General features: G+C 33.0%; 1 protein-coding gene across 10 annotated transcripts in view; it reads left to right on the top strand.

The window, feature by feature from the left end:
* Positions 1 to 16,324, top strand: part of RBM26 (RNA binding motif protein 26) — a 90,720-nt gene extending 74,396 nt beyond the window's left edge. For 7 of the 10 annotated variants that reach the window (XM_059902489.1, XM_059902493.1, XM_059902492.1 and 4 more), the window contains 4 exons: positions 5,827 to 5,940; positions 7,560 to 8,722; positions 9,363 to 9,421; positions 13,145 to 16,324. In XM_059902489.1, coding sequence (XP_059758472.1) covers positions 5,827 to 5,940; positions 7,560 to 7,649 — 204 coding nt within the window. In that variant the 3' untranslated portion in view covers positions 7,650 to 8,722; positions 9,363 to 9,421; positions 13,145 to 16,324. The remainder of the gene's footprint in view (positions 1 to 5,826; positions 5,941 to 7,559; positions 8,723 to 9,362; positions 9,422 to 13,144) is intronic. The other 3 variants (XM_059902486.1, XM_059902487.1, XM_059902491.1) reach the window with 3 other exon arrangements.
* The last annotated feature ends 3,438 nt before the right edge of the window (positions 16,325 to 19,762 follow it).

The following is a 19,762-nucleotide window of genomic DNA, read 5'->3' as shown; positions in this document are numbered from 1 at the left end:
TGGAATTAGGTTATAGAAGTTGTTAAACATAAACATTTCCTTAAGCCAAAAAAATTTCTTAAAATTTTGTAACATTCTATTTTAGAAGAGGATAGAAAATTAAGTTGAAGCTAATCTTATACAAGCAGAATATAGGCTAAAATAGTGTTTTTCAAACTTCTGGATTTTAGGGAACAGTGAGGTTTCGGAACTTAAAAACTAGTGTGTTTGACATTAGGTTGCCAGTGTTTAATTTTGTCAAGGAAGAATGCTTAAAAAGTACAAAAAAAATTGTACCATCACCATCATTATATAAAATAAAGAAAAATTTAATACCAAATGTAGGTGGATATAAACTCAAGGAAAAGGATAGTCCTTCCCAAGAAAAGAAAATTGTAAACCTTTGCTAATGTTTATTTCCAAATATTTCATTGTTCATAATTTCTGAATCATTGTATTAGATGACTGAATGTATGTCTATTTCCTTAACTCAATAGATACATAATATTTCAAAGGAAAGTACAGGAATAAGATAATCAAGACATTCAAATATGACTGAAAAGTAAGAAATTTTCCTCAGAAAAGAGATTGAAGTATTTTAAGGAGTAATAATATAAACAGAACCATTTTAGCTTTAGGTTAAGATGATTAAGGTTTGACTCTGGTTAGTTAGAAGATGGATCCTGCTGCTTTATTTTCTGTTTTCCAATTTGTCTTTCACCACCCCTAATGTACTAAAGGTGCATAAGTACCCAAACAGGACAGAAAAAAGTAACCTCTTCCCATGACTGGTTAGAATGTTAGTTTTCCTACTCTGACTTGTTCCTATACTTTTGTAAGAAACCAGGATCCAGTTTTAGAATAGGAATAGTTAAGTTCCTATTTTATAAGAATCAGTCCCAAAGATGAAACTCTACAGTCCCAGACTCAAAGAGGGTATATAGCTTTTTATATCAAAAAGAAAGAGAATCTTGTTCTACTGTTGCGTTTTTGACACCCATGCCTCAATTCCCAGTAGTTGTGTGGATTCACTGATTCAGAACTTGTATACTTAGAACAGTGCCTGGAACATAGTAAATCCTCTTAATGTTAGCTATTTTTAACATTTGTGTGTGTGTTTAAGAATGAGAATTGATTGGTAAATCAGTGAAACTGAATACAAACAAGATAGAGTGATTTCAAAACTCTCATTCTTTAGACCTGAAGATAGAAGCACAAAATTGGATTCATAGAGGATAGTGCAACATGAAGAGTAGACGTTATGGGGCTGACTGAGTAAATAGTAAATTTACAGCAAGAAGTAAATGTATAAGTGGATTCAGTCAAGAGAAATCAAATCATGTATCTCACAGTCTTTGTGTGTGTGTTCTTGCTGATTTACTTAATGGTTACTAAGTATTGCTATGTGATGGGCACTGTGCTATGAGAATTAGTAAATCTAAGTCTGAAGCTTGTGAGACAGTGGCCGTGTAGTCTTTCCCTATAAGTTCTAAAAATCAGATTTTACATGTTTTTGTGGTCCTTTACTGTAACTCCTGCCTAAACCTTGTATACTGTGGTTATTACAAACATTAATAAACTTGGTTTTAACCTTCTTTTATAGATAGTTTTATCGTTATGGTTACTAAAAAAATGTTAGGTACACTAGGCTTGCAGCTTTAGCTCTTTTGGCCTTAGGTCAGATTTCCCCACGGTGTTTTTAACAGAACGCTGGTTCTATAGGAGCTCCTCTAGCAAAAGATTCTCTTGTCAGTAAATTTATGAAGAGCTGCGTTTTGTATATTCAATTTAGAATTATAATCTCAATGACTTGAAAAGGCAAAAGGCAAACACACCTGTTTAATTTCGCTTAATCCAGCCTTTTCCAAATGTTAATTGTTTCCAGAATCATTTTCCATGTAAGATATGGAACCTACCTCATAACTACTTTTCATACTTTTTTTTTCTTCCTTCATTTGTTAGGTCTTCAAAGCCTTTTTTAAAATTTTTTCTTCTGTCACTGTGTATGCCTGCTTTCCTTGCGTCCTAATATGGTACAAACTTTGAATGACTGTGCAAGACTAAATAGGCAAATGTCTAGAGCAAGCCTATGAATAAAATGCTTCAGCTTTTAAACAGACTTTTTATTTACACTTCAAAGCATAGAAATGAGAGAAAATTGTAAAATGAACCTCTACACACTCATCATCAAGCTTCAGCAATTATCCACTTATGGCCAATCTTATTTTGTCTGTATTCCACCCACTAACAACCCTCTGCCTCCTTATTTTGGAGCCATTCCCAGTCATCATATCATTTCAGCTGTAAACCTTTCAGTGTTTATACTGAACCTGTTCTCTCAATATTAGAGCCTTAAAAAAATAAAACAATACTATTATCGCACCTAAAAATGATTAATATTTCTTAAGTATTACCAAATACCAGCATTTACATTTCTCTGGTTTTCTTATAAATATTTTACTTACTTCCTTTAAGGATCCAGAATAAGATTCATATTTTGATTTAACTTGATTGGTATTGTGGAATTATAAATTCATAGATCTAAACATTTCATGGGTATTGATCCATTGTTCTCAGTTATTGATGTCCCATCTTTGGCTAGTGGCTAGTATATAGGTTTGTTTCTGAGTTCTTTTGACAGGACTGTAGTGGGTTATGATACTTTCTCTGCTTTCTGGTATGAAAAGGTGTTCTAGGTTCGTCTTATAAATTTTCTCTTCCAGACCAGGAACTGGCCATTTCTCTAAGGAGCTCTGGTTCTTTTTACTGGGAAAGGTATTTAAAGACCACAATCTGAGTACTAGGGGTGCTCATTACTACTGAGTTTGTTACTATAACTAATCTTTTTCAGTGGTAAGAGCTGGGAGTGGGGAAAAAAATGCATAGGTTCATATAGACACGTGCACATATACATACACGTCCTACTGATATTTCCCATTTAATTCTGTACTATATGGTTTTTAAACACACACGTATACAGGTATACCTTGTTTTATTGTGCTTTGCTTTACTGCAATTTGCAGGTATTGTTTGTTTGTTTTAACAAATTGAAGGTTTGTGGCAGTCCTGCATTATGCAAGTCTGTCAGCGCCATTTTTCCAATAGCATTTGCTCACTGTATGTATCACATTTGGTAATTTTTGCAATATTCCAAACTTTCTTCTTATTATATTTGTTCTGGTGATCTGTGGTTATTTGGGGGCACCACAAACCATGCCCATATAAGACAGCAAATTTAATCAATCAATGTGTGTTCTGACTGCTCCCACTGACCAGTCATTCCCCATCTCTCTCCCTCTCCTCAGGCCTCCCTATTCCCTGAGATAAAACAACATTGAAATGAGGCCAGTTGATAACCCTGCAGTGGCCTCTAAGCGTTCAAGCGAAAGGAAGAGTTACACATTTCTTACTTTAAATCAAAAGCTAGAAATGATTAAGCTTAGTGAGGAAGGCATGTCAAAAGCCAAGATAGGATGAAAGCTAGGCCTCTTGCACCAGTTATTCAAGTTGTGAATGCAAAGGAAAAGTTCTTGAAGGAAGTTGAAAGTGCTACTCCAGTGAACACATGAATGATAAGAAAATGAAATAGCCTTATTGCTGATATGGAGAAAGTTTTAGTGGTCTGGATAGAATATCAAACCAACCACAACATCCCCTTAAGCCAAAGTCTAATCCAGAGCAAAGCCTTAACTCTTTTCAATTTTGTGAAGGCTGAGAGAGATGAGGAAGCTTCAGAGGAAAAGTTTGAAGCTAGCAGAGGTTGGTTCATGAGTTTTAAGGAAAGAAGCTGTCACTGTAATATAAAAACGGAAGTGCCAATATAGAAGCTGCAGTGCGTTATCCAGAAGATCTTGCTAAGATAATGAAGGTGGCTACTGTAAACAACAGATTTTCAATGTAGATGAAACAGCCTTATATTGGAAGAAGGTGCCATCTAGGACATGCATAACTAGAGAGGAGAAGTCAATGCCTGGCTTCAAAGCTTCAAAGGTCAGGCTGACTCTCTTGTTCGGAGCTAATGTAGCTGATGACTTGAAGTTGAAACCAGAGCTCATTTAACATTCTAAAAATCCTAGGACCCTTAGATTTATGCTAAATCTACTCTGCCTATGCTCTGTAAATGGAACAACAGAGCCTGGATGATAGCATCCAGTAAATAATTTTAAAATTAAAACTTGAGAGAGTTGTAGATTCACCTTTTAAATTTGAAGTGTGTGCTAAATATAGAGATTTACAAAATTAGGTCATAAGGAATTTTTTTTTAATATATAAGTAAATAAATTTATGTATGTATGTATGTATGGCTGCGTTGGGTCTTCGTTACTGCACGCGGGCTTTCTCTGGTTGTGGCGAGCAGGGGCTACTCTTTGTTGTGGTGCACAGGCTTCTCATTATGGTGGCTTCTGTTGTTGTGGAGCACGGCTCTAGGCGCGCAGGCTTCAGTAGTTGTGATTTGTGGGCTCTAGAGCACAGGCTCAGTAGTTGTGATGCATGGGCTTCATTGCTCCGCGGCATGTCGGTTGTTCCCGGACCAGGGCTCGAACCCGTGTCCCCTGCATTGTCAGGCGGATTCTTAACCACTGCACCACCAGGGAAGTCCCCATAAGAAATTTTTGAAGAACTTACTACAAAAAAAATCACTTAACATTTTTTGCCTTTTTTAGCTGGATGAAAACATGAGTTTTATGAGTAGACATTTTGCATGAGACAATTGGAATTCCTTAAAGGAATATATTTTTATGTAATAGTTATAGCTTCAAAAAAATTACAATTTGTTTCTGGCCTTAAATATTATATATAAGTACTTAAAATTTTTTAGTTATATGACATGATAGGGTCATGGACTAAAAACTCCTGAGCTGCATTTTAATAGGCATGAAATATTTTAAATTTATCATAAATTTATATGTGCAGGTTTAAAATTTATACCTGGGGAATTTAATATCACGCAACTCATAGTCAAATATCATTGAACATGTAATTGTTTCTACATTTCACATTATGCTGTACTTTGAGATTGTGCTATAAATCTTTTGTGACTATGAATTATTTTGGTATGTTGCTAACATTGATTTATGTTAGTTCACATTACTTTAATTTGAAAGCATTCTTTCTAAACCAGCCATTTAATGTAACAAGTACTTAGACTTGACTGTTTACTCAGTTACTTGACTGTTTACTCAGTTTTACCATATGCAGGTCTGAAAGCTTTGTAGGGAAGTGCTTTAGTTTTCAATAGAAAAAGTTCAGGGATTTTGTTTGTTTTTTTGTCTTCATTTTGCATTTTAACATATACAAAATATTTATATTTTGTAATAGTGATACATCAGACATTTTATGGTATTTTGTGATTATTTGATGTAATTTAAAAATACACATGCAAAATTATTCTTATATTTGTTAAAGGTTTCTAGTTTCTAGTTATTATATGAGCCATTTGTGAATTAACAAGAATTAAGATCTACAGCCAGAATCTTGAAGTGCTTTGAGATTGTTGCCTTGAGTAGCAGTTATCCTTTTACTATAGACATGGAGACATAGTTCTTCTAGTCAGATATTGGCCAGTAGTGAAATAGCTCTACTCGATTATGAGAAATTGTTCCTGTTTTCTTTTTATAAAGGAATTTACAAACACTAGGCTGGTTTTAGAAGTAAATAACAATATAAAGTACATTATAAATTGCAATAATACATAGTAAATAAAGAAGTAAACCACAAAGCAAAAATAGACAACTGTCTTTCACTTGTGTTTAGCTAATTTAATTTAAATATTAGGTACTATAACATTTCATTTTTTTCTTTACAAATTATTAATGTTCTATATTCCAATGTTCTTAATTGTTTTAGGCTGCAGTTCATGGAGCTCGTTTCAAAGGGCAGGATCTAAAACTGGCTTGGAATAAACCAATAACTAATATTTCAGCTGTTGAAACAGAAGAAGTTGAACCTGATGAAGAGGAAGTATGTTTTTTTTCCACTTGTTTTTACCCTTAAATGTTTACATTTTTATATAAAATGTGATTTTATGGCTGTGATTTTAACATAAAACTTTTATTCCTGAGCCATCTCCAGGCAGGGGATATCAGATAAATGCAGACAACTTTAAATTTTATGTATTAATGAGAACTGTGGATTGTTAATCCAAAAAGAATATATGAAAATCATATATATACTCAGTTTTCATTTACTCTTAGAAAACATTAATTATTCATTAGATTTTTATCCACAGGAAATCTTGTGATATTTTAAGTTTTAGAGTATATATTCTATTCAGTTGCTTTATTAACATTTCAGGTTTCATTTTAATTCTTATCATTTTAGTTCATTAGAATGAATGCCTGCTATATGGTAGATACTGTGATAGGCACAAAAATGAATAAGACACGGTCCCTGTTATCAAGGAGCTTATAATATGGAAAAGGGGGTGGTGACAGACACATAAGAAACTAATTATATAATAAAAGGCAGACTGATACGGTAAATAAAGATTTGAACAATATGCTGTGGGAACCCAGAGGAAGGAGTGATTGTTTCTTTCCAGAAGAATCTTGAAGGAGGTGGTGGCAGTGGAGCTGAACTCTGAGTGATCAAAAAGCTTTTCATAACCAAGAGCTGGGACTGGGAGTATAGTTGAGAGAGGCATTTTAAATGGCAGAGGTATAGGTGTGGAAGAGTACATTTTTTCTTGGGTAACAGCAGGTAGTCTGATGGCTGAGAGGTGGGAGCATGAAGAACAGTGAAGTGGAGAGCCCTTTGAAACCAAAAACCTAAAGATAAGCAACTCTGTTTTGTTTAATCATGAAGGAAGCTGTAGGAAAAAGTTGAGGAAGTTAAGGAATGAAAGGTAAGGTGGGGAAACTAAATGGTTCCATGTTTTACCTTGGTTAGATTTTCATAATGGCACTTCATTTTGTTTGAAGAGCATTCAAGGCTGTTATACATATCCATAGTCAAATGCAAGAATAAAATGTGTATTTTGAAACTCATATACATGATTTGTCATTTTATATTTTAGATTATACCTTTGTCCTTCCATGAGTTTGAATTGAATGGGGAGAAAAGCAGGAGAGCTCCTGGTATTAGGTATTTTGAAAAGTTTGAAAAGTAGTCTGAGAAGCTTTTATGAAGGGAATGGGGAAAAGAAAAGAATGCTATAAAAGAAAATGTTTGTTACATACAGCAGAAAAATATAAATATTGATAAACTTTATTCAAACTGTTGGTTGATTTAGTGTCAGAGAAGACTTATTGATGTTTTCTTTAAAAAAAAAAAGTGTGGAGCAATGTTTTGTAGGTATAGAAGATGGCATAATTTGATAAAGAGAGGCAGGAAAAACGGCATGTACAAAGGCTTACTTTGATATTTTTTTAGTGTCTATTTGGTGCAAGCGATAGAATAGATAGTATTGAGAAACCATTGAGTGAAGATTGCTTTTCTTTGTTTCTTGAATGTTCTAGCTATAGAAATACCGTTTGTATTCGACTCTGTTGAGAGTAATCAGTGTTTAAAAGTGTCACCTTTTTTCTTTTCTTTTTTTTTTTTTTTTTTGGGTAAATTCCTAAATGCATTTTAACCTAAAGTTTCAGGAAGAGTCTTTGGTGGATGACTCATTACTTCAAGATGATGATGAAGAAGAAGAGGACAATGAATCTCGCTCTTGGAGAAGATGATTTGACTGATCATTGATCTGCATATGATAGAACTCTACCTGTGTTTCATTAGTATTATCTAATGTACTTTTACATATTTGTAAAAACAATTTTTGGTAAAATGTGATGAAGATGAATTTCACAAATAGACAAAAGAGAAGAAAACTACCTTCTGAATCCTGTATTTTGAAAGATTGATGTTTGCGTTTTATTTCAGTAAACAATTGGTAAAGATATCACACTAGACATATGCAATGTTTTTATTACATACTTCTACTGAACATTACAGAATTCTTTGGGTTCTTTGTAATTTAATGAATAGGTCTGAAGACTTAATGACCAATACTTGTTATAACTTAGAGGATTTTGTTTTACTCCAAATAAGGAATGAATTTGCATTTAAAATCTTAATGAATGTTTTCAAAAATGAGTAGGTAACATAGTACTCTAACTAAAGTCTCCAAGTTATGTATTCATAATATTACATAGTAGTATGCTTAGGCTTTACTATGTATTAGCCTTTTGTTGGACTTGTGTATGTATTTTACCATATGGGTTTTAATGATAACGGTGTATGACTGCTTTGCATTTGAGTCCTTATGCATTCAGATGTTAAAAATAAAGTGGAATGGTCTCTTGAAAAGAAAAGAAAAGAAAAAAGCAATGACAAAAAAAAAAAGACAATGTTCCTTGATTTAAAAAAAGAAAAAAAAAAGAAAAGAAAAGAAAAAAAAAAAGTTAAATAGACCATTCCAGATGGTGATCTACCCTTCCCCCCAATTATCACAAAAGGAGCTATAATCACTAACTTATTCTTAATAATAATAATGGTTACCAGTACCTTTACAATAATGTTCAATCCATTGTTTAAAATTTATACCACTTCAGTTTGGTTTGATCCTATAAACTTTCAACAGATGTCTTAAATTAAAAGCAGGCTGATTAGTTTGGAACCAGACTTCAAGTAGAGCTAACATTTGGTGAATAAGAAAACATCACATTACATTTTGGATGTATGAAAGAAAACTTGACCATTTGAAGATGTATGAATAAAGAAATGTACTGTAGATACTACTTTAGGAAAACACTGTTTGGTAAGTGTTCCAGTCTGATATTTTAAGTGTGCATTTCCTATACTTGTATAAAAAATCTTTGACATTTGCAACAATATTGTGATTTTTAAGTGGCTTTCTCTGACAAGTGAACATGATCATTGAAAGTTGATACAGCAGTTTCCAGGAAATAAATGCATTCTTTGTAGAATGGAGGGTGGGAGATTACATATTTATCTTTTACAGTTTATCCTTTTGGTTGCAAGTGTTCTACCCCTCCTGAGAATATAGTGATTATATTAAAAGTCACATAAAAAAAAAATTACTTTCTTCCCATACTGGGGTCCTCACAATCACAGACTGTAATTTCACCACCATAGTCTTTTGCCAATGGAGTAGCTAGTGGATGCTGTTCCTCTTTTTCTTTTCTTCCCACACTTAGGGTTAAAGTTGTATATATATTCTTGATGGTAATAGTATTTCATAGGAATGTTTTGGCTTGCAGTTGATGCACATGTTTATATTTAAAATTTCACTATCAGATTTCTTTTGTCAAAATAGTGACTTTACTTGAAACTTCTTTACTCTACTTAGAGCTGTGATATATTTTGATGTAGTCTCTTGTATGTTGACTATGTGCTATTCTGATTCATTAGGTAAGTTTGTTTTCTTTTCTTTTTAGTAGTCGTGAAAGATGCCAAATTGGCAGAGGCTCACGTTTCTTCTCTTTACACCAAACAGGTATTATAAAGAAAGAAAATCTTGCAAAGGCCAGTTAAATCTCCATGCTGATTTTTGGCTTTATAATATGATTAGTAAATTTTAGCATGATGTTTTGCAATTATTGTAAAATTCCCTTATAATGTAACTGAAATCACACTATTTATTTAAACCCATAAATAGCTAATCACTTTCCCTAATCTTAAATTCTGTAGTAACCTAAAATTAAAATGTTTTACACCATGTTGCTTTGAATGAATCAGAAGACAAGTATGTTTTGATAGGGTCCTGCAGTATGGGGATTAAATATTAGCAACATTCATTAGGTCCATAATTATATTTTTATTATCATTAATATGATTTTAATTATAAATATTACGTAGTATGAAATTGCTATTGGATTTTTTCAAATTAATGAGTATGTTTATAAATACTAGTACTCTACATGTACTTTCATGTGTTCTCGTTTAAAACTTAAGATATCCCTTTGAAGTAGTTGTTAATTCCCATTTTACAGATAAGGAAACTTAGGCTAATAGAGATGGAATGACTTGCCCAAAGTGACAGCTAGTAAGCAGAAGGACTAAATTTGAATGCAGGCATTCTGATTTCAGTGCCAACTTTTTTTTAAACCTCTACATTGCTACCTCCTTCCTAATTATTGATTGGGCATGAGGTTGTGTTCACAATAAATGTGGTAGTTGTTACACAAAATTAGTAGACTTCTTGGTCATTAGCCAGTTCATACCTTAACCATCCCTTTTAACACAGCACTTTGTTCATATCTCTGTTACAGTACTTATGTTGTAATATAATTTATCTGGTTTATATGTCTGTCTTCCCCACTAGATTACAAGCTCCTCTAGGAAGGGGACCATGTCTTATTCATCTTTTTATCTCTAGTGATTATCATAAAGCCTGGCTTATAGTGGGCATTCAGTTGTTTGTTGGATGAATTAATGGATGAATGCATATTTAAATCTCCAACAATGGAGTGACAATTACCTCCCTTGCTAATTCTTATCAATTTTCTAAAAATCTCTCTTGAAGGTCTTCTCAGTCATTGGGACCGTCTTAGTAAACAATTGATACTGTTAAGTATTGCACCAGTGGGGGTTACAGATACTGATGGAGGAATATACACGTAGTCTTAGTGGAATTTCCATAACAATTAGTAGGCTATTAAAATTTTGGAGTATTAAATGTTGTCACTTCAGGAGTAAAATCACCTTTTGGTTTCTATCAGTGTGTAAGAATAGAGATGTCAAGAGCCACTAATCTAGTCCATCCCGTTAATTTTTTATATCCGAAGATGAGCTAGTGTAGAGTACTGGACAAGGGTTAAGAGATTTAGCTTTTGGTCCCTAGCTCTGTAACTTGACTCTCTGGCCTTAGACAAGTCTCTTAACTTATCCAGAGTTGTTTCGTTGTCTGTAAAATGAAAGGGGTTGGACTAGATGATCTCTAAGGTCTGTTTCACGTCTTTAGTTTCCCTGGTGATATATTAGTGTTTGATCTAAAACAATTTAACATATCTATGCCAATTCTCCCTACCTGTTGTTGCTGTTGCTGTTTCTATCATCTTATCAGTGGAAACAACTTAGATTTGGTTATGATAATTCATACAGTGTGTACTTGGTACAGTTTTGTATATAGTGTTCCCAAATGTTTGCCTTTGCTACCCAAATTCCTTTTAACCTAGGAAGTGTAGATTAACTTCTGTATTCACACTTTTTCTTCTTGCTTGTAACTTTTCCTTTCACTTCCAAACTTAAAGTTGAAAACTCTTTCTTATTACAGTATGCTACCTGAAACTTGATACACGCTTTTAAATTTTGCAGTTCTAACAAGTTCTTTGCTGTAGTATAGATCTGGGCTGAGGTGGGAGTGAAAAAGGGATTGAGATGTAGGTAGCTACTTTTTCCAGGAAAAAATTGAAGGAAATGATATATCATTGGTTTAAAAGATTGATTAGGATTACCTCAAGGGATGGTTGAGTTGTCATTTTACATATTTCACTCAATATTTTATGTCTCTACATAAGCAGTGTTGCTTTAACTGTTATTGGATAATTGTAACATTTAAAAATTAATTTTAGTATTTAACCAGTACTCAAGCATTTAATGAAACCATGTTGCATGAATGGGAGAGTATTCCATAGCTCTTGTTTTATTTTGTAATATGATCAAATGTATCAAACAGTAGTTTACTATAAAGATAAGACTTCACTGTTTTAGCTGATTACCTGTAGAAAGTATGGCTGAGCTTAATTGAAGGAAATTTCTTGTTACTAGAACTGTTTTATGGGGACTGTATTTTCAGTCTTACTTGGATCACTAATCACTGGCTCTAAGGGTTACAAAAAGAAGGCAAACAGTTGCTTGTTTGGTATGTTGAAACATCAATGGCTATTGTAGAGTATTATACAAACTTTATCAGTCTATGTTTTCTTTCTTTTTTCCCCTTACCTATAGTGTGAACTAATTATAGAAAATCAGTTTTAGTCCTTCCAGAATTTATGTAAATATTTGTAAAATTTTCTTTTTTCTTCCCTTACAAGAAGTCTTTTAGCCTTTTAAAACAAAAATGTCCTGCATAAAGTTCTGGCTTATTAGGTTAGTTCACCTTTTGGTCTTTCGCAGGGCTTTTCTCATTCTTCCGAAACCCTATAATTAAAGCAGAAATTTAATCTAGGAATAAATCGTCAGCATACACTATTTGTAAGGCAGAAAGAAAATGTCCTTTTCGCAGATCTCAGGAACTACCTTGTTCTTGTTAACTTCTTGAACTGGCTAGTTGCTCTGAGGTATGTATATAGCATATAGGCTTTTAGAGAAGAGTAGATTTTTTCTCTCTGATCATTGTATACCTATCAGATGACAGCAGATTATCTTCCAAAATAGCTATCTAAAAGACCTAAGAAAGGAAGAAACCTTGGTGAACATGACTGACATGCTCAGTAATTTCTAATGAAAACTTGTTCAAAGAAAAATTTCATACTTGTTCAGTAGAAAAATTCCTAATTTGGTTAATAACTTTCTTGCAGTTTATCAGTATTATGTACTCAGTATAATTAAAAGCATTTTTATTTTACTTTTTTGTATCAATTTATTATATTTGCTTCTTCCTCATCCCTCCCTCCCTGTCACTTTGCTTCATCCATCCTCTCATCTTCCCAATCATCCAAGTTAGTCTTCCTTTGTATATGAACCACTGTCTCATTTTGATATGTTCCTTTTTATTTACTTTTGTTGTTAATCATTATGCTTAGTATAGTATTTTATGTCATATAGTGTGATTGAAGAATGAAATGGTTATCACATGGAGTTTAAGGAAATGAAGTCCTTGGGAAACTTAAGACAATTGTTCTTTTATTTTATATCAATATTTTGGAATTTGTTCGTGATTTCTTAAAATTACTACTTTGCCAACCCACACTGATAAAAGTTTACTATGTGGTCAGTTATGACATTTCCTAATCAAAAGTTTTAGATCGTAACCATGTTGCAGAGCTGTGATCTTTGCAGCTTAATGTTTCAGTGAAGCATGATGCAGAGAGGTTTTGTTAAATCATTTTAACCCAAGGCTGATCTTTGCGAAATTTGTCTGCAACTTTCATTTTGATTCCTATCTCAGATTTTATTTAATGTTTAAAAAAATTGGAGGTCAATGTATGGTATGATTCAGTTTTTAGATTTATTTACTGTTTTCACAGTTTTTTTTAATAGTCTTCTCTTTTTCCAGCAGAGAGAGATCATCATTGCCTGAATTTAGCTTTGTGACTACAACAGCAAGACCTGTTCCTGTCTGGAGACGACTGTTATAATAATATGATACTATCGTTTTATGTTTGCCCTTTATCATTTTGAATAGATGTTTACATGTACCATAATTAGCATTTTATCTTTACAGTTCTTTTAGGGTACATCTGAGTCCAGAAGTAAATCTGACTGTGTGCTTTGTCTGACCTTATTCTTAAATGTTTTCTCCCCTTTATAGCCATTTATTTTTAAACAGTCTAAGAAGGATAAAAAAGAAAATCCCCTTGGTTTTCCTAACATGAGATAAGTTTTCAATCTCAGCCAAATTGAAATTGTGTCTAGGAAGTCTATAAAGCCATGATACTATGTTCATTAGCATGAACAATTTAGAATGATGAAAATGATTAAAAAGTTAAACCTTGGTTTGGCTTTAATTTTCCTGGGTTTTTAGGATACATTTCTGGAGTTAGGATAGTCACTTAAAATAATTTTGAACAATTAGTAAAATACTTTTTTCACATGTTGATAACTTGCCTGTTTCTTCTAAATATACTTATTGAAGTCGCTGCCAAGGCCACTTACCCAAATAATTTTTTTTTCCCAAATAATTTAAAAAAAAATTCTTAACTCTTCAAAATAAACAAGGAGAATAATTTTCTTTCTTTTCAAGTAGTATAAAATGATCTGTGGATTATAAATATTGAGAAATATCTATTAAATGTCTGATTTACACAGTTTTTCCTTATTTTCCTCAGTTGCAACCAAGACAATTTTAAAAGCAAGGGGAAATAGTGTTGTGTGTGTCTAGCTAGCATTGTTAAAACTATAGTTTTCCTGCCTTAAAAGGTGTATGTCCGTATTATTTATTTATAAGCAATATGGCTTGGAATTATTTATAAAGAGTGTGATTAAATTTTATTCTAAATATTCACCCAAAATACCCTCTTTATAATGGGCACCGTAAAGTTTTCAGAAAATTAATTTCTTAGTATTCCTTCATAGATTCTCATTAGCATTTGAGAAGTCAGAAGTTACACTTGATAGCAACTCTTATTAGAAAAGTCCAAATTATACTTGATTCTTTTCTCCCTTGTTTTTTTTTTTTTTTTTTTTAGTTCCATTCAGCCATGCTCATATTTTCACCTTTTTGTACAAAGTTAACTATTCTGCAAGCACTTTTTCTTGAGTATGCAGTGTATTTGTCTTCATGAAAAAAAGAATGAACCCGTCAGACATAATGGAAGTTATCTATTTTGATCCATGTTAGTTGGAGACAGCATGGCTAATGTAGGCTTGGTTTAAAGGAAGGTCTTCTTAACATAATTATGACCTTACAGCCTACAGGGCATTTTAAAAATTGGACTTCTCTTTTAGTTCACATTTGCGAACAAACGTATAGCTGCTGGGAGTTCACAAATATTTTCCCAGATTAGTTCAGTAGTTTTTTCTTTTTAAGGAAAGATTCTCTGCCTGTGTAATAGAATAGTTCTAACCTACTGGGCTAAAAACCCAAAGAACATTCTCTGAAGAGACCATACTTGCTGTTAACAGTTTTGGTTGGTTAATAGATGTGGATCATATCCCACCACTCTCAATTTTATTTTCTCATCTTCCTCCCCTGCTGCCCCTTGCTTTTAAATTAAAAACAAAATAAATTGAACATGCCATTGGGAATCAGAAGTCGAGATGATTTAATTCTCATTGAGATCATTGTACTTTTTGAAAATTGCTGTGAGATCTGGTAGGTCAGGTACATATTTGAGTTCCCATATGTTTATTAATTAAAAATAGGGATTTTCATTATTTCATTTTCCTGAAGAGGATTCTTATGGAGCTATGTGTAGATAACTGTACAGAATCACTTTTGTGTAATTGAGTGAAGCAGTTTACCTCTGCATGATTGCATTATGGAAGCCTTTTATATATCTTTATATTTTTCAATATACTTAGATTTTACACTGTTAGCTGCCCTAGTCATGCTATATTTGTTTTTTTTTAATAGAGTTTATAAATATTTGTGCTCAAAATACAGATCAATTGAATATTTTTGGTCTTGTTTACAAGATAAATAATACTTTAAAGTGATGCAGCCCCTCAAGTGTCTTAGGAAAAAATCATTGGTGCTACAAAACCTTTCAATATCATTTTTCAACCTGTTATCTAGACTTTGCTAGGCTTAAATCTATGATTGCTTATAACTTAATCTAATCTAGCAGCATAATTATAAAAGTGGTCTGTGGTGAGTCGGGTAAAGAGCCCCGCCAATTAGAAACATCCCATAATTTAAAGATAAGATGGAGAATGACATTATACTAATTTGTGTCCAGCTTCCCCAAAAGAAAATAGTTTCTTCAGTTTTTCATTAGCTCTTTTGATAAAAGGAGTGGTATTAATATGACGAATAAAAAAAATGATACATTCAGCATGGCTCAGTTTTCCCACATTTCAAATGGAAAACTTTTCTAGTCCTAAAATATGGTGTAATCCTGTTCTGCTTTAAATTCCCATCTGTCTTTTACTCAACAGGAGGCAGGGTAATTCTTAAATATTTATAGAACATTTGATGAGTTCTAAAGAGATGTATTATTTACATTGTACAAGTTTTGTGTTAATGTGCAGATTGTTTTCTACATCTGCAAGACTTCATTCCAGCACCTTAGTGAATGTTCTTAAGATACAATTTTTAAGTATCAGCAAAGCATTCATAGATGTTTACTTTTGATTCTCAGAATCCTGAACCTGTTTTGAGTATGATGTTACTTCACAACATGTCTGGCACAAGATTTCCTTTAATAGTGGTTTAGTTTAACTCAATTTCTGTGGATTGTTGAACCGAAAAACACCAAAGGAGTTCTTTCTTGTCTGCAGACTGGATTGTTCCAGTTTTTAATACCTGTGCCCATAAGTATCCCATTTCACGAATGTGTGTTGGCATGGGGGAAAAATTCCCTGCTCTTTGAGTGGAGCGAAAGTAATTGGTTAAGCTGTAGCAGCTTTTTTTGTTTATTTTTTAAAGTGATAATAAAACTTGAACTGAAAATGGTAAAACTTGAACTAGAAAACTACTCTTGTATGCTTAGAATGTTTATAGTATTACGTGTTTATGTGAGGTTGTCAACATTTTCATTATTTATAGTTGAATTATGTTGTTTTGTTTGTTAAATATCCATAATGTTTATTATTTTTATATTTTGAAAAATTTTAAAATAAAATAGTCTTACTAAAAGCAGTTGTTAACTTTTTAAAATTGTCTTGCATTTTGCATCAATTATAGTAATATAGAATAGAAAGGAAAACTTGCAGCCCTCGGGCACTGCACAAGTAGAAACATAAAGTGCTTATACTGTCAACTTCCAAAGCCAATGAAAGTTTTTGGAACTTCCCTCCATAATTTTCAGTTTTCATCTGAACATTTCTTCTCCTGATCTAATTTGATATACTTTTCCAGCATTCAGCATGTTCATTTCATATTTATTTTTATTGAATGATAAATATTGCAGTATTTGTTTTTTGTGTTTGTTTTTCATTGCAGATATCCCTTCCATCATCTATAACGTGGGTTAAATAAGTTTGGTAATAACCTGTCTTCCACTGCTTCTACAAGAAAATACATTATCATCTCAGTATATAAGTTTCGATAAAAATCTAGTTAAAGAGATCTGGTTATGAAATAGTAGAAGTCTCTGGCTTAAAATAGAGGACTTTGGTTAATAAATAATGATACTTGGTAAAATTATTAAAAAGAATTATATATATAGAGATATATATACCTATATATAGTACAAATTACACACAAAAAAAGTAAGCCTTTAAAGTCTTTCATATTTTGAACCATTTTTTAATCTTAAAATGTTATTTGTCCCTAAGATCTCATTTAAATCAGAATTTTCAGAGACATTACCAACCTATTTTTTTAAAAAAATAACATCTGTGATTTAAAACTTCGTGGACATCCTGTATTTTTTATTAGAAGTCAGTGTTAGGAAGAAATACTTAGAAGTTATAGCCGTCTGCAAGTTTGGAGTTGGATAGCTTTCAAATTTGTACTAAGTTTAATGCAGTATTTGTTGTTGTTTAGGGTTTTTTGGGGGATAAATAACTGGATAATATGCCAACTTCATATTTTACTTTTTTCTTATCAAGTTGATATTCAGAGTTAACAGAAATTAAAGAATGATGATAAAAAGGAAGATCTCTGGCATTTAACAATTGTCATGTCTGAATGAGGTAAGAATTTACATAAAAACCAAACAGGTAACTCTTGACAAAAATATTGAATACTGAGCTGATTATTAGTCATGACAGCCCTCACATACGTCATATTTATAATATTAAATGGATGAAAGCTGCATATACAAAAATGTAATATAATCCTAACCAACCATTTTTTGGTCAACCTAAAAGGAATAGGTCTTTTAAATTTTGTTTTGTCAAGGTCTCCAGTGAAAAAGGAGAGAATCCCCAGATTGGGAGTGCTCACAAGAGAATAGAGCCATATAAGGTGCCAAGGATGGGAAGAGGAGGATGGATTATAGATTTAGTCCTGCATTTGTGAAAGTTCTGACTGAAGCAGCCTGGAAGCAAGTAGTACATTTTTATTTTTCTCCTCAACTGATAAGCTTTATGAAGCATCAAAAGACATGAAAATTTCATAGAAAAACATGTATCCAGGGCACGTCTGTTCAAGGTCCTGCTTGTGTTTCTCATGGGGAACCACTTAAGGAAGGGATGATGATAGCAACCTGAGCGAGTTACATTGCCCCCCCCCCAATAGCTCCCTTTTATCTGCCACAAGAGCACCTCAGCACAGCTTATCACATAAAGCCATAAGTAAGCCACGCCACGCAGACCCAACGTCCAGATTCAATGTCCCAAGATTTTTACTGTGCTATGTATGTAACCTACCTGTGACTGCGCTTACCCATTTGGACCTGGGAACGTTCCAAATGTGAACAATTAGGGCCTTCCTGTGTGCATTTCTAACTATGGCGTACTGCAAACTATAAACATAGAAAAATCAATTGCATTTCTGTATACTAGCTTTGAACACCTGGAGGCTGAAATTAAAAATACAGTGCCAATTATAATAAGCGAAAAAGTGACATACTTGGGTGTAAATCTAACAAACTGTGTACAGGACTTGTATGCTGAAAACTACAAAATGCTGATTAAAAAAAAAGAAAGGGAGACCTAAGTAAATGGAGAGACTCATGGGTCGGAGAACCCAATGTAGTAAATGTGTCACTTCTCCCCAAACTGATACGCAGGTTTGACATAAGTAATTTTCTTTTTGGTAGATACAAGATCATACAAAAATTTATATGGAAAGGCCAAAAGGAACTAGAATAACTAAGATGATTTTTTTAAAAGAAGAATCAAGTGGGTGAAATTATCCAATTTCAAGACTTATAACTATAGTAATCAGGACTGTGTTCTTGATGGGAGGGATAGACATAGAGATCACAGAAGTAGACCCACATGAGTGTGCCCAACTGATTTTTAACAAGGTGCAAAAACAGTTGAATGGAGGAAATAATTGCCTTTTCAACAAACAGTCCTGGAACGATTGGTCATCCCTCGGCAAAAACAAAATGAACCCTGACTTAAATCTCACACCTTACTCAACTCAAAATGGATCATGGACTTAAATATAAAACTATAAAACTTTTAGGAAGAAAAAAAAATCCAGAAAAATCTTTGGAACCTAGGGCTAGACAAAAAAGTTCTTAAGACTTGATACCAAAAGCTTAATCCGTAGAAGTGTGATAGATTGAACTTCATCAAAAGTTAAAACTTTTGCTCTGTGAAAGAATCTGTTAAAAGGACAAAGAGATAAGCTACAAAGTGGAAGAAAATACTTGCAAACCACATTTCTAGTATGTGTCAGGATTGGTATCTAGATTATATCAATAACTCAAAGCAAAACAAAAAAGCAAATCCAATTGGAACATAGGCAAAAGACAGAGACATTTCCTCAAAGATGACATTCAGATGACAAATAAGCTCGTGAAAAGATATTCAACATTCTTTGCCATTAGGGAAATGAAAATTAAAACCACAATGTGACATCACTACATACCTATCAGAATGGCCAAAGTATAACAGTGACAACACTAAATGCTGTCAAGGATGCAGAGAAACTGGATCACAAGTACTCAGTACGTTGCTGCTGGGAATTGGATAGCCGCTCTGGAAAACTGTGTGGCAGTTTCTTAACTAGCTCAACAGGCAACTGTCATATGAACTAGCAGTTATACTCCTGGGCATTTAACTTATTTTCACGGAAATACCTGTACACAAATGCTCATAGAAGCTTTATTCATAATAGTAAAAAAACCGGAAATAATCCGCATCATTCAATGGGTGAATGGTTACTGATGCATCCGTTCCATGAAAATACTACTCAGCAGTAAAAAAAAAAAAAACTAATACATGCCACTCCTGGATGAATCTCCAGAGATTACACTGAATGAAATAAGCCAGCCCCAAAAAGCTACTGTGTGAATTCCATTTATATAATATTCTTGAAATGACAAAATTATAGACATGAGGAAAAGACTAGTAGTTGCCAGGGATTATGGAGGTGGTAGCGGAGGGAGGG

Source organism: Balaenoptera ricei, chromosome 18, assembly GCF_028023285.1.
Source record: "Balaenoptera ricei isolate mBalRic1 chromosome 18, mBalRic1.hap2, whole genome shotgun sequence".
NCBI classification, from domain to species: Eukaryota; Metazoa; Chordata; class Mammalia; order Artiodactyla; family Balaenopteridae; genus Balaenoptera; species Balaenoptera ricei.
Note: the sequence above shows the minus strand (reverse complement) of the source record. Positions and strands in the feature narration are given on the sequence as shown.